Source organism: Calidris pugnax, unplaced genomic scaffold (assembly GCF_001431845.1).
Source record: "Calidris pugnax isolate Ruff unplaced genomic scaffold, ASM143184v1 scaffold44, whole genome shotgun sequence".
Taxonomy (NCBI): domain Eukaryota; kingdom Metazoa; phylum Chordata; class Aves; order Charadriiformes; family Scolopacidae; genus Calidris; species Calidris pugnax.
In genome coordinates this window covers 23,847,579-23,870,124 of record NW_015094506.1, presented here as the reverse complement: position 1 = coordinate 23,870,124, position 22,546 = coordinate 23,847,579, and the positions used below count along the sequence as shown (strand labels likewise).

General features: G+C 34.8%; 1 protein-coding gene across 2 annotated transcripts in view; it reads left to right on the top strand.

Annotated features, from left to right (window-relative positions):
• Positions 1–22,546, top strand: part of USP15 (ubiquitin specific peptidase 15) — a 65,607-nt gene that overhangs the window by 4,658 nt on the left and 38,403 nt on the right. For both annotated transcript variants that reach the window (XM_014963918.1, XM_014963919.1), the window contains exons 2-4: positions 11,147–11,274; positions 16,004–16,134; positions 18,841–18,967. In XM_014963918.1, the coding sequence (XP_014819404.1) occupies positions 11,147–11,274; positions 16,004–16,134; positions 18,841–18,967 (386 nt within the window). The remainder of the gene's footprint in view (positions 1–11,146; positions 11,275–16,003; positions 16,135–18,840; positions 18,968–22,546) is intronic.

Sequence of the window (22,546 nt, the reverse complement as noted above, 5' to 3'; positions counted from 1 at the left end):
CAAAAAAAAAAAGGTTTAAGCATTTTAATTCTGGTTGCAATGAAAATTTGTGAATATTGATGAACAAGCAATCGTAGCCCTACTTGAAAACCCTGCAGTGCCCGTCATTGATTATAACCTTGATGCTGAAATGCTTAGCTTTAATAGTATTTTACATTGTGGTCTTCTCGGTGTTTTCTACTTTTCATCATCCATCATTGTGCGGTGCGTGAACAGAATCTAGGTAGAACATTAATGGAAGACTTTACTTCATTTCACTGAGATCATGATGAGATGTCGTGGACCTGCACCTCAATAGCATTTGGAAGAATATCCTAAACTGTTCTTATGGCTTCATAAAATGAGAAACAAGAACGCTACATCAGTGTTCCAAGGATAGAAATGATAACTGGCTGCTGTTTATTTTCCAAATGAGGTTTAAGTTGCCAATTTTTGACTTTAAGACCTTGTGGTTGAAGTTTTGTGTTAGATTTGTCTCGCTGCATATGGAATAGTGCAGCATTTCACCAACAGCTTATGAAGATATACAAAATGTTCTGTTTTAAATTCTTCTGGGAGGATACTTGCAATGGAAATGTGTAGATGCAATTTTCTCCTTTTAATTGATCAGACAGGGTGAGAGCATGTTGAACACAAAATCAGGTTTGTGTCAGGCTTCTGCCTGAAAATTGGAAGTCAAACATGATTTAGGAATTACATTATTTTTTAATGAAAAGTTGTTACTTAAATAAATGGATTGTAAGCGTATTCAAAATATACCATTACTAGTGTAATGTTCACACTGATATTTTAACATGAAAATGCAGTCCATTGATTTTAGCTGAGTTGGGTTTTTTGGTCAACCTCTTGGTAGTAAGTGTGAAGTGCTACTGAGGCTATTGCAGCACATTGTGGGAACTGAGCATGGGGGGCTGTAGGGGGAATTTGACTGATTAGTTGACTTGAAGTTAACCTTGGTGCATTTAGTTGAACAAAGCTTTTCTTTCTGAAGAGGGATGTGAAGTACATACACTGAGATTTCTTTAAAATGGGAGCTAAGCAAAATTTTTGTTCTCTGTTTGACCTGTGGGTTTTTTTCTTGTGGATTTACCTATGTTTTGATCAAAGTGATGATTTGGTTTGTATGTGATAAAGTAGAATAATTATCATCATCTTGAACTTTCAAGATCTTGTTTATTCTGAGAAAAAAAAATAATTTCAAAGGCATCTGTTAATCAGGAGTGTACTTAGTCAAGCAATTTTAGATAGCCTAATCAGAGTAGAATTGCAGGTACAAACCCGTTTGTACCTTTCTTATAGTTGCAGTTGTGCAAGAACAAAAATTGGATACTGTACTTTTAAACAGGAGTCCTAATTTGCTTTCAGCAACACAGTTGTTCCACTTTGTTCTCAGTATTGCTTAATCTGTACTCACGCACAGTGAGGAAGGTGGAAAAAAAAAAAACCTCACCTACCTCTTTGGGCAATTTGCAGTGTTTTGCTGTTAAAGGTGAGGTAGTTTGAGTTCAGAAGATACAATGTCCCAGCAGTACACAGAGATAGAATGAGGGACTGTGAAGTGTCTTTACTGCATATTAAAGTTAACTGGTTTGATTTTTAAGTCGAAGGGCTGACCTATCAGTCAATATTAATAAACCTAGGTTATATATTGTTTAATTCTGTCCATATATAACTGCAGAATGCATTAAGAATGCTTTTGCCAGCAATGGAAAATACCAAGATCATAGTCATACTGTTAACCTATTTTTCTGTCAACCTTGGTGTTTAGGCTAAGAATGAATGCTGTTGTACTCTGTGATGTTGATGCTGTGTTAATAGTGTTTATTAAATCAAAATGTTCAGTAAACCACAGGTGAAGTTAAATTACGTGAAAAATTTACAACCCATGAGAGAATTTTAGAAATCAATTAGCAACTCTTCTGCTGGTACTATTATTTTCTTTTGTTGAGAGAACTATATCCACACATGGTCATGCAGCTGTGAAATTTTAGAACTTGCATAAATTTATTAGTGGTTTTTTATTATTTGTTGATTTTTTTGTGTGAGAAATGAAGGTGCATTTACAAATGTAATAGCTTCATTCTTTTCTTCTTATAAGTTAATTTACAAAGCCTGTATGTAATCCCATTTTGGGCTGTGCTGAGTCTTGATCACGAATGACTTGACTTGATCATTCATAAGGATACAGTCTTTTGTTGGTAATTTTAATTGGCTGGCCCAATATGAACATATTTGTGGATATAATGCATGGCTGTCAAATGGTAGTTGTGTTTTAATAGTTGAATATTTTGTATAGGAGTAAAAGGACCAAAATATTTGTTGCTGGTATGGCTGTATGGGGAAAGATAATAAACTGAGCACTCTGTAATTTGTAGATTATATTGGAGAAACTCTAAAGTCTAGTAATTAATGAGAACACAACCAGGAACCAGGCTAATGGCCCTTAGTCACAGAGATGAGCAGTCCTTTGTAAATGCCAGAAATAATCATCATCTTGTCCCACTTCAATGGGACCCAAAGAATAATAACACCTGCAGTCAACTGTTTTCTCAGTGTTGTTATCTATCAGGGCAGTATGAGGTTGGAATAATTGATCAAAACTCATCCTAAAGATGGATTTAGTCTGTTCAGTGTGTTCAGCTAAAGCAAGTTTGAAATAGCTGTGACTTTAACTTTTTAATGTTAGTTTACAGTATTTCTAAACAAACATTGTTTGCTTCTAACCATGAGAACAAAGTAAAAGATCACATGTTTTTATATAGCTTTGAGGAATATGTTCTTTTACAAGGAAATAATATTAACAAAAAGTAGTTTAAGGTCAAATGTAATCTGTACTTTGGAAACAATCTAAGCATTGGAAAACAGGAAGAGGAAAGTAGGTTGAAATGTTAAACATTGTGCTTCATCAGTACTTGCCAAGAAATTGTTCAAATAAAAGATTTTTTTTTAAAGAAAAGTTATGCCTAAATGGGAATATAGTATTGGAAAATAGCTTCTATGTGGGATGAGCTAGTTATGACCAACAGTTACTATTCATTTTCAAGGAAATGAAGTGACATATAATATCAGAAGATATCAAGGAACGTTCATTCTAATTCTATTTTTCAACCCCTTTGTGTGATCAGTGGACTCGTGCAAACCTGAATTAAGATTGGAAGATGAGCGAATGCATGTGAGGACCCTCACACCTCAAGTAAGGCTTTTTGTCATGAGCCACCAGAAGGAGAGTGTTGTTGGAGCTTATATTGGCGAGGTTCAGAATTTCATCTATTATTTCATCCTCTGCAGTGCTAACACTGAACCCATATGATATCAAAACCTGTTGTGTATCAAAGGGAGAACATACACTTTGGTAAAATATGTTATGTGCTCCACTTGTGATTGCATCGGTTTTCCATGTCTTTATTACCAGAACAAATTCCACTGTTGTGGAATGTTATAAAGATATTCTGCAAATTCTAATACGTTGCGTGTCTGCAAAGGTAGTGTCGGCCTTGGTTACACGAGCTCCTCTTGTGCACTGGAGGGCTATGAGGTTTTCATAGAATCACAGAACATCTCAGTTGGAAGGGACCTATGAAGATCATAGAGACCATCTCCCATCTACAATTTTTTGACTCTGCTGGCCTACAAAGAAAATTTAGATCTCTTTAAAGATATGTAATATGACTAAGAGAAAACACCTAAAACTAATTAAACTGTAAAAGTATTTCCAACATTATTAATACCTAAAATGTCATAATGCAGTGTAATTTTCAGCAAATCATACATGCATATTTTTTCTTACTTTTAGGTAAAGGTTGGGTGCTATTCCAGGATTTATGTATTTCTGTTATCAACTTGTTGGCTCTAAGTGACTTTAGGATAATCAAACTTGGTTGCACTGTTTTCATCAAGCAATTTCAGGTGCCTGATTTATTTACAATGCCTATAAATGTCAGGCATTTGCTGATTTGATCAGTTCAGCTTGTTGTGAGTTTGTCGTAGTTTTTAAGAGTTAACTGTCAAAGAAGCATGTGTAGAAATTTGAGACAGGACTCTGCTACGAATCGTCCCAGTGTGTTTTACTCCTGAAGATGGGTTGGTTATCCCACTTGCTACCCTGACTGATGACATCTGAGAGAGCAATATTTGTGCTCTCTGCTTGAGTGAAATCTTGATTCCATCAGAGTTAGTTAACAAATATTTCTTAATCATAATTTTTAAAAAGGGATAGGCCATATTTTTTAGCTTTGCTAAGGTGTCATGGGGTCGGGTCTGCAGTTCAAAAACTACTGTAACATTAGACTTCGGTTCAGAACTCTTTCATATATTGGTAATAGTAACAAAAAGAAAAGCAAAACATCGTACCAAGTTTGACGTACATGTATTTTATGTCTCTGTTTTACTAATGCATGGTATGTTATTTTTGTATCTGGGACAGCACATATTCAGTGGAGCATATCTGGTCTCAAGTGTATGCTACAAGTTTTTAATAATTTTCCCCTAAAGAGTGATCTAAAAAGTGACAAAATCTTATTTAAGAAATGAGGTTTTAGCACATGTAGTTTTGTTTACTTGAGGTGTGTCTTTTCCTCTTAAATTACTGAACGTCCCTCCTAGGTATTACCTTACTGTTCAGGTGGTTGATTGTATCATGGATATTATAACATTGATGAAAAGATAAATTAAGTTGTCTTCTTATTGTTTGCCTTCTCTGTTTCGTTGATCTTGGTGAGAATGCTATATTGAGTGTGTTTGTAGGATCCAAAGCTATGGTCTATATATTTCTGCTTTTTATTTTTTCCCTTAATGCTAAGAAGGCTGGATTTTATCTATGTACGCTAAGTGCTTTAGCAGGTTGATCCCCTAAGCTGAGTGTGGTATAATTGCATTAACTTTTTCTGCAGCATAATCTTTAACATGGTATATCCTTCTTGTGTAAAGATGAGGGAAGTGTATAGCATGCAAATGCAAATTTCTATATTCCCTAATGTTATTGGAAAAGTAGTATTTCGTCTATTGATTAAGAACAAGTTCTTATAGAGGGGAAAGATTATAGATACTGTGACTGTATTCCATAGTAATTAAAAATAACTTGTCACCTGTATCAGATTTCTGTTCAAGTAAAAGTAGCAGAATGCTCATTAAAAAGACTAATATGTATGAAACTTACATATATACATGTGCATATGTAGGCATGTACATACATACAACCAGTAATTCACTGTAAGAATTCACAACTACAGTGTTTGTTAGCATTTTTCAGAATCTGTAATGTGTTTTTTTCTTGGCTATATAAATTCACCAAATCCTTCTTTTGCATGTAATGCATATATTTACTAAATCTTTCTTTTGCATGTAATCTGTGTTACCTCAGCATTTTGTTGAGCAGTTACACTGACATTACTCTTAAGAATATATGTTTGAGAATAAAGATTCTATACTTCTTTAAATAAAGAACTCTAGGCAATCTTTCTAGATCCTGGGTCAATTAAAAGCAGTTATCACTAAATAGAAAATAAATTGATTACTGGACTTGGATAAGTATCCCGCTTACCTTTGTTTATAAAGGATGTTACAGAGCTGAATATTGGGATCATGAGTAAAGCAGTACTTTCTAAGCTATAATCTGTGGTCAGCAGGAAGTTCACTAGCCTCTGGTAAGATGTATAGTACTGTATTGAATCTATAATAGCTTTGTTTCAGGTTTGATTATTGGAGTATGGAGTGGTCTGTAAGAAATCCTGGCAACTGGCAGTGTCCCATTTGCTCCTTTTCCTAATAAATTGATCTTCCTGGTTCACTCTATTTAAAAATTAGTACAAAGAGATAGATATACACCGCTTCATATTACAAGCAGTATTAAGCAACATGTTAAGCCTTGCCCAGGAGTACACACAGATTTCATGATCTTCCATTTTTAAATCTTTTCATTAATCTTCAGTAGAATACATCTTGCAAAAAATGCACGTAAGCTCTTATTTGTCTGAAAGTACTCAGTTTTAATTACGCTTTATAGATTTTAATTTTTTTTTTTTACAGTTGCAAAATTCAATCTTAGAATAGCGTTTTGCACCCAGTTAGCTTCCTTTTTTAATTGTTCCCTGCAGTGTTGTCCATATGTCCAAAATACACCACTCTAACAAGGTCTAACCCAGTGAATTCAAGTAAGAAAACAAGAAAAGACAAGGTATGAAGACAGAGTAGCTTTGAGCAGCTTTCAAATTTCTGGTGTTCATGTTGTAGCTTCATTTTGTTTTTCTGCATTGTACTACTGGACAGACTTTGCTCAGAGATTATCAAACTTTGAGGGAATTTTTTTTAGGATTTGGTTGTCTTTCAGTGTTTTCTTTCCAGGACAGGATACTTGACTGTGCTGTTTAGTTCTAATCGCACTTACATACTTGCATAATCTATAGGTGGCCTTTCAACTTTTTTTTTTAATGTTAGAAATATTAATCTTTTATTTGCGCGTGTAAGTACAAATTCCTAAATTTGAAGAGAAGTGATACAATTTCTTGCACTTTATGTTAGGAAACAAAAATGTTACAATTTCTCTGCTGGAGAGGGCTGTAAAGAGACATTGCAGAGCAAAATTTGGTTGGTGGCAAAATCAATTGGATGTGGAAGAATAAAGTTGATGAAGTGCTGAAGTAGGTAATGGTGAACATTTAAAATCTAGAACAGTGGACCCCAAGCTTTCTTGCACTGTTAAGTCTAATCATCCAAATTTTCTGTAAATCACTGTTACTGATTTATGACCAGACATTTAGCACAAAGCACTAGAAAATTAATGTAGTTCTACAGGAACAGTACTTTGTTAAGCATTAATTAAAACAGTGGTCAGTTTGCCTATATGATACTTTCCCTTCTGTGTAAAATGATAGCTTTCCTTCTTTAAGATTCATAGTTCATTCAAATTTAAATCAAGAAAGAAAGGGCCATGGGATTGAGTAGGGGACGAGGCTGGCAGGTTTGGTGGTAGAATTGCTGCCTGAGGGTGCCTGCATTCATAACCCCGCGCAGTTACGGCTGTTATGGGGTAGTGCTGGATGGCCACAGCAGAGGAGAAAGGTGAGAACACTGTTGGCCTTGAGTATGTTCATAAGGCTGAAAACTTTGTGTATAAAGCAAAAGGCAAGGGCATGTCAAATTAATCAACCTTGATATCCCTTTTTTCATTTATTAAAGAAAAATAAGTCAAATATTAAGAAGCTGTTGCAAAAGGAATTGGAATTTATACAGGCGGAGTGAAAGAACTGGATTTTTTGCAAATGTGGGAAGAGCTGCTGCTACTTGTACTTTAAAAAGAAAAGACACAAATACCAATGATTCAGTTATAGTAACATCAGGCTTGTTCTGGGAGACTCAGGGTAAAGGAAAAATTATCTTTAATATCAGGCTCTATATGCAGTTAAATAAGCACTGTGTAGAATGAAGTAATTTCATTTAACATGGCCATACCAATTCAAACTGCCAGGGCTGAGTCTAGTGTCTGTTTTTCTCTTCCAGGAAATGGAAGATAACACTCATTTAATTGCAACAGTTATTTTTTTGGTGAAAATTTGTTTGTAGAGATCTGATTTTCATTCTTAATTTTCAAGTGGACTATATTTTGGTGTTCACTGAATTCTTAAATTCTTACTCATGTGGTCTTTAAATTAAATAGACTAAATTGCCTATTCCAGGCTTCTGTCTTCTGTATTCTGTATTCTCTTCTCCCTTCCTATTTCTGGGTAATAGATTAATGTGGTGTATCTTGGGCATGAATTGGATAGAGAATCTGTTACACCAAACACTTCAAATCCTTTCTGCGTTCACTGTTGAGTCTGTACTTCCAAAAGCATTCTTGTCTTCGTTGAACCAGGTCATATCTGAAGATATCTTGAGTTTGACTATTGATTGTAGAAAAGGAAGCACATGTTATCTCTGTAAAATTTAAACATAATTTGTATAAGTTTTCTCTGTTCTTCTGTTGCTGTGTTGCTTAAGAGGACTTCATGATGGTAAAAATATAATGGAAAGCTTCCAGTAACAAACATACCAAATCTTTTAAAGCATACTGGGGAGTTCTTATGATGTTGCTTCACTTCCTCTATTTATTGCATTATGGCAAACATGGTGTTTTGAAGGGACTTTTCAAGTTTTAATGTTTATATTTTGCTTTCATCTCATACTTGAGAGTCATGCTGGTTTGGGTTGGTTTTTTTTTTAGTGGCATGCTTGTTTAATCAAATGATAATGCCAAAATTTAAATTAGATGTAGATAGTCACATTATTTGCCTGTTTTCACAAGCTGCTTATTTTTGGTAGTTGAAGTTGGTTCTCATTTAATTTCACAACAGTTTGAGGTTTCTGGTTTCTGATTTTGCTCCAGTGATCATTAAATCTGCAATAGTGTTAGGAGAACCTGAAAAGTTAGGTTCAGAAAAGGCTTTTACATAAGACAGAAAGGCTTTACTTGGATACTTTCTTGTGAATTACTTTGAGAAGCTCATTGCTTTGTTGGGCAGTTCTTATAACTTCACTGAACAGTATAGACAATGGAAAGTGGTCAATAAATCAGTATTTTAACTGAATGTGCGTGAAATGTGTGTGGACTGGAACTTAGATTTGAACTAAGTAAGTTTTACCTTGTTTTCAGCATTAATAAATCTTAAATCTGTTTACTGTTGTAATAGCTTGCATTTTTATCTTTTTATTGTGTTTTAACCCAAAGTTCACCATCTTTAGTGCAGCTTATCCCTGTCCAGTCTTGTTTGCTGTTACATTCTAAACATGCTCATGAAGTTCTAAACATGTCAGTGAAGTTCTGCTACCAAACGGAAATAATCAGTGCTGGGCCAGGCTGTTTTAGAATGATTCACTATTGTAAAATCATAGTGAAGTATCTCATCTTTCTGTAGTAGGACTTCAAACCATGCTGTTTCATTATGGATTTGGTGGGATGCATTGTGCCCAAAACACACTGTTAAGTCACTGTCTTTTTCTGAGGTTGGTAAGAGTGAAAAATGACACTTTTGCAGGAAAATACTTTTCATATACATTTCCATAATAGTGTTTAAAATTAATTTTTTTTCATGTATAATTTTGGTTCAGAAAGCGATTTGAGGGTGTTTTCTGACTGCTCGATTTCAGAAAGAAATTGTGTGTTGCAAGTTCAAGGACAAAGTTGCATTCAGAACAATTTCAGAAGAGATAGCAACCTGTAGTAATTGATGACTCTTAAGCAGCAGGTTATGGTGGTAGAATAGATATGAGATCAGATGTTACTCCGTGAGGTGGTCAAGGTACATGCTTTAGAGTATGGCTGGCATTTATGCAGTTCAGTGAGAAATTTGGTCCCTAACCAAAGATTAGAACTAGCAGAACTGCCTCTAGCAGTTGAGACACAGCTCTGCCTTTGCTATTTATGATGTTTGCTTAGGGTAGTTTCAAGCTAAGGCTAGTAATTTGTTCACAGACTCCTTGTTACTGTTGATGTAATGGTATTTTGAATCAAGACTGTTTACCATGTGAATTAGGATGCTGTTGTCATAGATGTTTTAAAGGTGCCTTTGAGACCTTAGTCTTTGATGTCTTTGAAGGGTTGTAGGGAAGTAAGCATCCAAAAGCCTGTTGTTATCTTATGTATAGCTTTCAAAATGCCTTTTTTCTCTTCCTTTCCAAAGGACTTTTACCTATAGATTCACACATTTAAGAGCACATTCTGTAGAAACTGAAAAATTGGTGCTTATTGAGAAAAGAAGCTGATTCTTTGACAGCAGAGGATCCCAGTTAGAGTATTACTCACTAGTAATTTCTTCCTTACCAGAGGTTTGCTAGCAGAACTTCTGGAGGCTGACTCCAGACTTGATCTGTGTGCGGTAGAGAGAAAAACTGGACTTGAGAAGAAGAAAGAAGTCAAGACTTGTGTATCTTAGGTTTGGTAGCTTTTACTGTAGTTGCGTTATTTAGAAGCACAAATTTAAGGCCCAACTAATGTATTTTTTTAAACCTATTCAGTAAATGTATACTCAAGCAATGTTTTTTGTACTACTTTGATTACAAGTGTTGTGGGTGTTAATGTTTTTGTTCTGTGTTTTTCAGTGCTGTTCATGAGTAACTCCTACAGTACGATTGCCTAATAAAGCTATAGTATTAGCAAACTAGTATTTGAATCACCAGGAAGTTTTCATATCTCTTAAAGGTTCGATAGCATATTACTGGTATGCTACAAATAAGAGTACTCTGAGAGAAAAGAATGAAGATTAGTTATGATCTCTTTAGCTTGACTCAGCATTTCATCCTGATAGTGGGATTCTGATATATATTAGGGTAGTAGCAAAAGGGTTAAAAGGGTTAACAGGAGGAGATGGGTACTTTTAGGAAAGAAACATAATGAAGGCAGCGTCTTTAAAAAAAAAAAGAAATCTGAGTATCATTGAACAAATTTGATACAATAAAGAAATCTGGACAGTAAGATATAAAAAGTAGGTATTGCTGGACTTCATAAAAACCAGCCTGGCAAGAGTTTAATCAGGGTAGAAATACTGTGGAGCTGAGTTTAAAGATATCCCTTTATACGGAAGTGTGAAGTTGATGATTATATGTAGGAGGAACATCTAGTACTGCCTCAAAAGCAGAACGTTTTCTGCATGTGTTGATGCTGACTCAAAGGAAGAAAACACTTAAGACTCTCTGGTTCTTGACAGGACACCAGAGTTCTAAGGTTTTTCAACCAGCAAATGAATGTTATAAATAAAACTCCAGCAGGAAAAAAATACTTCACTAACAGTTATCTCTCGTTTTTTAAAGGGCTGTCTAGTTATAAAGATTTAACTTGAGTCTCTTGAATTCACAAATCAAGAACGGAAATTAAAGCTGATGATATTTCATGCTAAAAAGGGAAATGTTTTTTGAACTTGCCATTCTTCAGCTTCTGATGTGCTGTATTGGCAGTCTTGCAAAACTCTATTTTGCCACTGTGATTAGTGGGATCTTTAATTGCCCACAATTAAAGTCCTTGTTGGTAGGATATGCCGGTAATGGTTAGCAGACCAGACAGAAAAACATTCTTCATTTTGCAAGGCTGATGGATGCAAGTGCATTAATATGAATTAATTGGTACTGTAGGAAATAGTCGCATGCCAATAATTAACTTGTATGTCTTCTTCTATTTAAGGTACCTAGTGGATAGTCGCTGGTTCAAACAATGGAAAAAATATGTTGGCTTTGACAGCTGGGACAAATACCAGATGGGAGATCAGAATGTGTACCCTGGTCCTATTGATAATTCTGGACTACTCAAAGGTAACTGCTTCTAATTGCGTAATAAACCAATACTAACATTTAGTACAAGTTTGTCACAGACTGTTCACCTTTTGTAGTTGATTGTGCAAATGAGTCTCAGCATTTATGAAGGTGAAACAAATCACAACTTTATAAATAAAATTATTGAGACTTATTAACAACAGTAACAGCATATTTAACAATGTACAAATTACTGGTTTATAGTCATATTTTGGGATATCTTGGGAGTTGAAATTTAGTCAAGTTGACAAATAGCCTGAGTTCACTGAGATTTTTTTTTAGCTTAGTTAAACTGATTGATTTAAAATACCATTTTTTAAGTTGAACTCTAAAATTTCTTTTTGTAAATGAGCCCCAAGCCCTTACTTTGATTCTGGAACAACTGAAGAGGTATTTCACGGTTCAGTGATAATATAAACTAGACTGAAATAACAGAGGATAATTTCCAAATTTTTTATGGTCTTCTAGGTATGGTTAAACTCCGTCACTGTTACAATTACTCGGGACTGACTGATTCTTACCAAACTGTAGTCAGCTTCATGGACACAGGTCTCAGAATAGTTTCCCAGATATTTTAATCTTTAGGTCAAATTCTATATTTAGTGTCCTGTATTGAAATACCATTGGAGCCATTAATATTTAATCTGCAAAATCTAATGGATACAAAATCTAGCAGATAATTGTTTTCCTTCTTTGCAGTTACAGGTAATAGTACTGCATAATTTGTTTGCATATAATAATACAGATTTTTACAGCTTCACCTGGTTTATGATGAACTCTGACTTCATTAATTTAAAACTTCTCAACTGTAATTAATATCTCCTTATTTTACAAGTTAAAGATGATTGCCTCTTTCATAGGACTTGTCATCCCGTGTTGCATTGCTTGTCAGTGTGAGTGTGCATGCCTGACAGTGACTAGTATCAGTGCCTTTGAAGAAGGTGCTGTATTGTCGTATACATCTGTATAACATCTTCTTTTCCATCCACAGACTTAAAGGTCTTTTTGCTGCGGATGAGTGATATGTTTTGTTTTCTGAAATGTGAGGATCTAGATCTTTTATACCTTCTTGTAGTAAATCTTGCAGTGTGGTGGGTATGTTCAGGTGATACTTCTCAGTTAAAATCAGATGTAGCAGGATCTTTTTATTCTCAGTGAGGTGAGGTGGTGTCAACTTATTCTCTCTTCTGTGTCTACTTTAAAAAAAAAAACATGATTTCTAAATGTGCAAAGCACTGTTTCAGTTGATCTGTAATATTCATAACTTGATCTGCGTACATGTTCAGGTTATGTTTAAAGTTACTGTGGCTATAAAGCCTATGTTGGGGTTAGCTGTCCAAATCTAAAGTCACATTAGCGGTTTTGCTAAAAGCTCATGAAAACCTGTATTCTATCATTTTGACACTGCCAGTAGCCCTTTCAAAATAAACACAGCATAGGGGTTTATGAACTTGGCTTTTTGCTCATTCGTGGTTCTAAGACTATGCCTCTGCATTGGCAGTGATACCATGCATACAACTACTGTCTGACATCTACTGTTTGGTATGAAGGCAGTTTTAAAATTAAAGGCATTAGTGCTCAGCAGATAGTAGCTGTTTCCTTCACCTGCTGCAAAGCAGCAATCTCTGTACTAGGTTTCCTATGTAGCATAAATTGAACATGAAAATGCCTGGGTTTTAATCCTGTGTCTGGCACGTAATATGTACTAGTTGCTCTCATACTGTTTTCCTTAAGTGTTAAGTCTGAAAATTTGCATCTGATTTAAAGAATAAAATAATCTAAAATGAGCATGCTTTCTGAGATATTCTGCAGTATAATACAGTGATAAGGAAAACTTAATAAATTCAAGAAAGAGCAATTTCAGCAACCAGAAGCAGTATGTTCTGCTGGTATTACTTAAATGCTGCTCCCTTATTTCTACAACATTTGAATGAAGTGAAAGGAGAGAAAATTAACAGGTAGAGATTTTAGTTATTCTCAACATCTGCAAAAAATGTTGTTGAATGTAATGGAATGGACACGTACCGTCTTCAAAAGAAGAGATAGATAGTCAACTTTGGGTTACCAAAGCAAGCACAAGGAAGTGGTCATTGAGAATAGCTGATTGCAACACTGTTTTCTATGATGAACATATGAGAGGCTGAGTCATCAGAGGACTTCTTTGATGGAATAAAGTTCTGAAAATTTATACTAGAAGAAACATTGAGGGTGTTAGGAAGACAGAATGGAATTCAAGTTCTGTCTTCTTACTATAAACTCCTATAGCAATATCGGATCAGTGCATAAGCTCAGTATGAACCTTTTAAAGATATATGTGGTCCTAAAGATGTGTTTGTGGATTGCTACCCACACTTTTCTCCCAGTTATAATGGAACCACCATATGCATAGTGTTGAATGAGCCAAGTAAGAATTCATAATGCATGTCACGAACGATTTCAGCAAATATTTTTTGTATGTAGCTCGTTAATTTTTTTTTCCTAATCAGTCGAGACACTTTTGAACCAAAATTTGACTTTTGAATAGTTACTTTCATAGCTAGGATGAAACAACCTGAGGGGGGAAGAAAGGAAAGCACTTTTTAAACAGGTGCATTGGCTGAAGTCTCATTTATTAGGTCACATTAATTATATTTATCTCCATAAAGAACTATATTCTTAGTTACCTGTAGGTTCACTGAGATGTTCATGCGAAATTCCATTTTACTTTTTGCTCAAGAAATGTACTGTGACTCCAAAGTGGAATCCAAAGTCTGAGGTTTTCTTCCCCTTTCCTCTGTTGCCTTCTGTATTGCTCTTGTATTTTTTCTTGCTAAATTTGCAGCAAATCCTTTGCCTATTTTTGAACTTGATTGTCCCCTCTTTCTAAAATAACTTCATAATTCTAATACTTACCTGGCTGTATTTTGGAGGGGTTTGTTGTTAGGATTTTTTTTGTTTATCTCTTCCTACTAAGTCATTTACAAGTGTTTTTGGAGAAAATGCATGCAAACCGTCTAAACTGCACAGATTGCATATTACGGGAACAGTATCTTTTCACCATGTCTGAGCAGCTAATGGTACTAACAAGTATTGCACACTTGAAATACATGAACTGAGAACATTATACATCTCCCATTTTTTGCTCAGACATGAAGGTACTTAACTGGAGAAGGAAAGAGGGAGTCAACACCAGTGATAACAGGAGCAGAGAAAAGCTGTGCGTTCTTCTTTGCCCTTATTTTCACCACTTGGGTGATTAAAGCAAAAAACATTGCTTTTTTTCCCATATTTTCCCTTAAAATCACAAGGCCTGTAAACAAACTGAAGGTGCTGCAAGCGCAGGTAGAGTAGGGAGATTATTCTAGAGTCTTCGTAAGCTGCATCTTGTTTACTCTTCCCACCAGGAAGTGAACAGATTTCTTAAGTGTCTTCAGTGGTGTTGCCTTCCTACAGAAAAGATCATGTCAAAACATATTTTGTTCATTTCTTATACAGAAAAAGAAAAAAAAAGTGGAGTTGTTATTATTAAATGACCTTTACTTTTTAAGTGTGCCTTTTTAATGCTCAGGATATTTTTTTAATTGAAGTCACATTATGCTGTTTGCTCAATCTGTACAAAGCAGAAACAAGAGAAGTACAGAAACGTGAGAGGACCTTAGTGTTTTTCATATGCACATAGCGTGCATGTGTTTTTGTCCTTGCAGAAAACTAAAGGTAATGGTATTTGTTTTACTTAGATGTATTACTTTAAAAAAAAAAGTAATCAAGAGGAAGGCTAATACTTGAAGCAATTTGAGGTTATTTAAGGTGACTTTTATGCTCAGGTCTAATTGTGCAGCGTAATTCCACACACATTCACACAATGAAAATAAATAGACTGTGTATTTATTACAATATATTTATTCTTTATATATAGTCTGTTTATTTTCATACTTCATTAAGTGTCATCCTGATTCATTGTTTGGAGCTGAATGTGTGGGACTCCCGGTTCGATCTCTCTCTGTACAGAGGGATGTTTGCTGGCCTGTAGTTGGTACTTCCAAACGGAAAGACAGCTGCCCTGGTCATCTGAGGCTCAAGGTGCCTTGGATCTGGAATCACCTCATATTCATATAGGATAGCTGCTATCTTAGTATTGTAATAAGTATTGAACCAAAGCTAAAAGCATGCTACTTACGTAAAGAGGTTGCTGAGTTCTACTTTTCAAGTGCTACGTCTTGCTGCCCCTGTGAAGAATTTTGTAGGGACTGTGTTTCCAGAGCATGTAGGATCCTTTAAGTAGGAGAGTTGTACCATGCTATTTTCCTAGCTGACACAGAGTAAATGACTTCAAACTTTATCATGGATCTACTGTAACTACCCATTTCTGCATTTTCAGCGAAGGATGCAACTGTAGCATGAAATGGAAGTATCCATGGTGATGTGGGAATATGTGCAAAGTGGGTAGAGAAATGGATTCATTTATCTGAAGGCTATGATGGTGTGTGATAACAAATTGGACGCTTATGATTGCATGAGGATATGGAGTTGTCAGTTTGGTTCCTGAGTGTAGGAATACTACCTGTAATAGGTGTGCTATGCACGAACTGGAAAGGTTGCAAATAGTTTCAGAAGAGTTTTGCTTTCAACGCCTGAACACCAATAAAATAACTCAGAAAATATTTTTTTTGCTATTTATATGAAAAATGTTACATTAAAAACTCAAGGAACAGAATTACAGTATTCAAGTAAAAACATCTTTCTCTTACAGATGGTGATTCTCAGTCTCTCAAGGAACATCTCATTGATGAGCTGGACTACATCCTTTTGCCAACTGAAGGCTGGAATAGGCTAGTTAGCTGGTACACACTGATGGAAGGTCAAGAGCCAATAGCACGCAAGGTACTCTTAAATTACCCACTGAGATAAATATGATTCAGATATAGTCCTGCAAATACGCAGGAGCCACACAGGAATTTATTAGAAGATTGTAAGTCCTAGCCTACGATAATCATAAAGACAACTCCTGCTTTAGTTGCTTGTAAATGTCTAATTCTTATTCAGATTTTAGAGGCTTAGGTTTTTAATATTGAGAAACGAGGACGCAAAGGATGTAATACTTTTTTTTTTTCTGGAAGTAAGTCCTCTAATATTTCAAGAAGAACTTGCTTTAGAAGCTTCCAAGTCTATTAAATGATTTTGTAATTAAGTATAAAACCCTAAAACTGTATTGACTTTATTAGTGAAAAGCCTAGCTCTAATAATGTTAACGCTGGCAGAGTAATTGGTAGCTCCTTTTCTGATAAGCACTGTCTTCTATATTCAGCAGCTTGCTAAGAGATTTTTTTCTTTAAGCAAAAAGCTTACCTCAACACTAGTAGTAGTCCATGGTATGGTGGATATGGCGCCCCTCCATCAGTATGACATACTTAAAAAATTAACATCTTTGATCTTAATTTTTTTTTTTTTTGCTCCAGCACATACCCTCCTTATTATTAAGGTGATAACAACATTTTATCCGTTTATTGATCAGATAATCTTTTTTGTTTGTATTATTTCTTAATATTTGCAGATTAATGATTACAGATTCAGTCCTTAGTGGACTGAATTACCTAAATTTTAAAATACATTTTGTTGTGTTTGCCATTTCCAAATTGACCATTAGGGCTTATTCTTTCAGGTACAGGGATCTTTGTTTTAATTCCTGAAAAAGCGCTGAAAGAATATTATGTTTAAAATTTAGTTTGATATGGCTTCTGGAGTAATGCAACTATTCTTGCCTCTTATGACATAAGAATGGTCTAACTACGTGCATGCTGGCTGCTCACTTGAAGCGCGTTCCTTTCAAACAAATGCCAGATTTAGCTTTTGACGAAATTTTGTGTCCTCAACATTTGTTTGGCCAGCAATAGAAGTAGTTTGTTGGGGTTTTTTTAACATTCTTTTTAATACAATAAAAGAGAACTGTTTGTAAAGAGACATCCCTGGAATGTCTCTTTCTTTTTCTCTAGTTCTCTAAGAGCTGAAATCCATTAAAATGGCTCTCCTTTAAAGATATCTCTTATCAACTTGTTACTGTTTTTCCTGAAGATGGATTTCAGCAAACTGAATGCTCTTCCATCATCATGGTAAAGTAAAAGTTCAGTAATTTTTTCACTTTGGGGGGGGAAATGGAAGGAGAGAGAAGGGAAATTAGTAACTTGCCTTCTACTTGGAAGGAACTAACTGGAAAAATACATGGAGTGTAATGAGTGGTCAGGTAAACTGGCATAGCTTCAGTATTTTCTACCAATATGAACAGTAGTTATCCTCCGAGATGCATATTCTGGTTCAGAATTTTTCTTTCTGATGCTTTGGTCATTTGTTCACGATTCTTTCTCCTGTATACCTTAATGTTTTTTCATAGAGGTGGGATGATATTTTTCTTTCATCCCCTTCATTGCATCAACTTCTTAATTAATTTAGGATCCAAATTTTAAATTGATGCAAAGTTGTACTTGATCCATGTCAAATAACATTATGAATTTATTTAATAGGATGTGATGATACCACCAAGACGGTATCAGTTTTATTCTCAGAAATGTCTTAGCCGTACGGCACAGTTTTGTTTACTGCAACTGTTTTGTTGTTACTGTAGTAGCTGAAAACCCTACTAAGCTGCTCAAACTAAGACACGTTTTAATTTAAATGTCATGGTTGTCAGTCATTAAATCTAAGGCAAACAGCAATGAAATCGTTCACTTTTTTTTTTTCCTATGTCACATGCATACAAGTTCTATCTATACAGCCGACAGCAGATCTCTCCTAGCAATTAGCTGGTAGCTTGTGGGTTTTTTTTACCGTATTTGTCAGAAGTATCACATATCAGGCTGATGGCTATTTTTGGAACAGTCTACATGACTAAGTACTGCAGTTACACTTTGGAAGATCAAAGGGAAAAACATTTAAGAGGTGACCCTGAATATTTCTTTCTACATTTTACTTTTATTAAAAAAAAAAATCCTGTATGCTTAGCTATTTTGTAATAGGTGTTACAAAAATAAATATATAATGAGCAACTGTAATGAGTAGGTAAAACTTCAAATCAATGTATTCATTATCAGAATATAAGTGAAAGATTTCTAGGTCTTATTTAAATACAGGATTTGTTTTAAAATATGATATCCAGATTTTAGTAGTGTGTATTCTTGATAACTGTATTTTTGATAAGTATGCTTTAACTGTGAGAACTAATGAAAACTTCCTCTGTGTTTTGACAAAGTAGCATACAGCAAATATGTTTTGAAATAAAAGTAACTTGGTGGTTTTTATCTTTTGTTCAAATACCTTATCTTTTGGTTAAGTGTGCATATTTGTGATTTCCACTGTACTTAACACTTTGAAAGTCATGGTCTTACACAAGTAAGACGTCATCATCATGGAAAAAAATTACTTTTTAGTTTACTGTATTTCTAAAAAGTTATGGAGAAATTTAGTTCTTCTTTTTGGCATTTATTAAGTGTCTTACATTCCCTGAACTTCAGTTTCTTGAAGAGTTCTTAAAAATATTTTGAAGTATGTATGTGAAAATATATTTGGACTGATACCTGATCCCAATCTGTTTTTCAGGTCGTTGAACAGGGTATGTTTGTAAAGCACTGCAAAGTAGAAGTCTATCTAACAGAATTAAAGCTTTGTGAAAATGGAAATATGAACAATGTTGTCACACGAAGATTTAGTAAAGCTGATACAATAGGTATGCACAACTATTTTTAACAATATACAATTGTTACTTGGTTGCTTGTGTTTAAATAGTATGTGGTAGCAAGTTCTGAGTAAGTAAGTCTCTAGGTAAAATGACAGATGGATATTGTAACCATTAAAAAGGATGGGACTGGTCTCATTTGGATCAAAATTTAAAGATAAATTATTTGGAATATTTAGAATTTTTAATATGATTTTTTTAAATGTATGTTTTTATTATCTAGGTATCTGTGTTACCTCTAGAGATTTGCACTTTCCAGGAAATGTATGGTGTGATGTTTTTCATTATCTTTATTGAATTCCATAGTGCTTTTTTTTTGCTTTTGGTGTGTAAGAAATATATCTTTTCTTGTGCTTCCATTCATGTCTTTCATTAGCCATCATTTTTTTGTCCTAGTTATAAAGAGAAGGGTTTAGTACAAAACACAAGAATGGATTGAATTTATGATTTAATGGCTAAAGGTGACCTACAAAGGCAATATTCTTTGGCTTGTAAAGATAGGCCAGGCACTATCTTTTACAGTAACTGAGTCCTGTATTAAGCCTTTCACTTATCTTTATTTGTGGTTATTTTGCCTGCTCTTTGAACACTGTGTTATTGTTTGAAACCCTATTTTGATAACATGTATTCATCTCTGAAAATAGCAATCAGAACATACGCAAAGATATTGCTGATCATATAAACTCAATTTTTGGTGTATTTGTGCGTGTGTATCTGAGATAAGTCTTTCAATCAGCCCTATTTGTGCCTTTAGAATTGTACTTTATGCCCTTGGCACTTTATGCACAGCCATTACTCTTTGTTTACATTCTTTGACAGCAGTGTAGTTTTTTCAAGTTTTACTTCTTTTTACATTATGGGTAGTGATTTATACTTGCTACCGTTTAATTCTTTGCAGGTTGCTTGCTTTAAAAACAAGTAGTCATCTTCTTGTATTAGAATGAAAAGTTAAAAATTATGAAATTTGTCCTTGAAACAAGGCTTCAGTGTTCTATGTTAATTGGCCATTTTGAGAGCTGGTTTAACTTGTGAAAGTGTACTTCATTATTCTCTAAGCAAGCACAGAAACTTAGAAAAACCAATTGAACATTATCTTTCCCTGAGGACCAGATACAAGCTATTTTGCAGCTACACTGAATTTAATTGCATCATTGGATTTATAGATGAATTTCTGATACTTGCTTTCTCTGCCCAGAAATGGGGCATCCTGATTAATTTTCACCCTTCCTTGCAATATGCCAGTAAGGGATGCATTTTCATTATGGTTGCAAAAGACTTGTATCAGCCTCACTAAAGTAAGACTAATATGGTCTTTTCAAGAAGTTTTAATTTTTCTACCCACCATCATATTATTCACTGTCCTCTGAAGATCAAGATAAGACCTTCCGTAATTCATGTAAACTGAGAAAATTTTGGAGCACCTTAAATACTCTGAGCACAATATAATATTCACCTGCTGCTCTTCAAATGTGTGATATTCCTGGAATGCGTTTGCTTTTCCAGTCAAATAGAAACTAGGCTAAGCTGTATCAGTGCAATCAGCAGATCAATAAATCAGTGCAAGGTAGGAAAAAATAATTCTAAAGGGCAGACGTAATAGTGACAGCCTTTTTCTTGCTGTGGTACTGAAAACAGCTACTGTGTTCTTTGGACCATCTCGGTCATCAATTACAATTGAGGACTCTTGCCTTGGAGTCAGTGCACATTGAGACTGATTGTTGACTTACTTTGGGAGAGGGGGAGAGTGTTTAATTCTTGTGCTTGAGTGAAAATGAGTTCTCGTTCCATTCAAAAGTCTTAATCATATGGAAGTATGATAAAATTAAGTCCTCAGCTAATCTGTAGACCTTTTCTACCTTTATTCGAAAGGTTTACAAACCACAAAATGACAGAAAGGCTGCCTGTAGCTTCTGTTATGGATGAATAGGGTCGGGTTGTGTCTGCAATGCCATAAAACAATTCCAAAACGGAGCTGGTAAACTTTGTACAAGATGACACCAGTAGCTCTGCATCTAGCGGACTTTTGCTGGTAAATTATCTTGGCAAATGGCTTTGATTCATCTTTCCTCTTAATTTGCTGCAGAATACAAGAATGTAAAACTTGCCACCCTTGAGGACAATTTATTCTGGGATCTGTGACTAGTTTTTTCCTTCTTTAAGAAGCTGGGATTACTGTTTAATAGTACAGATTAACATTTCACTGCAGTTTCCTTTAGCCAGTAGTTGTGAGAGCCCTGTACCTTTAGAGGCCATGGTGTACTTGCATTAGGATCCACTGAACTTCTCCAGCATTTTATCAAGACTTTTCCATGTAGTCTTGCAAAATAGTACTTAAATCATGCAGCTGGGGTTTTTTTGGAGGAGTTACCTGATTTGTAATGATACAGGATATATCCTATACGGAATCCATAATCTTTAACTCTCAAATTGAACTGTCTCAAATTGTGGCTATATAGCTGATGGAGTGAAAGGCTTTTTGAAAGATAAATCTTACTGTCTCATTTAGACTTCATCCTAGTACTAATCATCTTGTACATGGGATGTGTGTAACACTACTAGAGGAGAACCCCGTACATAATATGCCTCAGACCATACCTATTTTAATGTAATATTTTCATTTATACTGGAACAGGTGCTTTCACTTTATATCATAAGCCAGCACTTCAGTGACACTTACTGGGAGGGTAGGGGGAAGAATTATGAAGTGTGCATTGGTTATGTTCATGGAAGTATGTAAAAGAACCTTAGTTTCACAGTCTCAAAATTAGGATAAAAGTCAAGTGGAATACGCTCTTCCCAGAGTCTTGGGCATAATGTGAAGTCACCTGATAGAACTGATATTTCCGGTCTCATAACATTTTTGTTGGTGAAGCTGCCGTATGTTATAAGTTAACATAGTAAATGTTAACTTAGTACTTGCGAAGAATATGAGCTGCAATGCTCAGCTAAGTAGTTGTCATGGTATCAATAAGATAATAAAAAAATATCTTTTGTAAATCCTTTTAGTGAAAGTCATTGATAAATATGAATTATATTTTTGGAAGATTGTTGTGGGCTAGATTCATTCTTACATTCAAGTATAGTTATTTGAAATCATTGGCTGAGAATTGATTCAGGCAGTACATGGATATTTTTTTTTTTTTAAAGTCAATAAATCAAGTTAACAGCCTGTTGCCTTGTTTATAGCACCTACCTTGCCTACATATCATCCCTATTACAGAAACAGATGATCCAGTCTAACACTTGCTTTCATACTAAAATATGTGTTAACTGGTATAAAAGGAAATTGTATTCAGCCTACAGCATCTACAAATACCATATTGGCCAATTGTCATGTATTTCTCAAGCCAACGGCTGGATTTTTACAAGGTACTTTTAAGTTTCAGGTCTAATTTTGACTTTCCATATTTAACATAGTGGAAGAGAAAATTGTAATCTTAAATAAAAGGGAGCAAGGGTAGTGCTAGAGGAGCTGACACAGTAGTATTTTATCCTGAGACTTCAGAGGAATGTCTCTCAAAGAGTTTACAGCACCCATTTTTGTAATTGTCTTTTCAGTGATTATCAGGA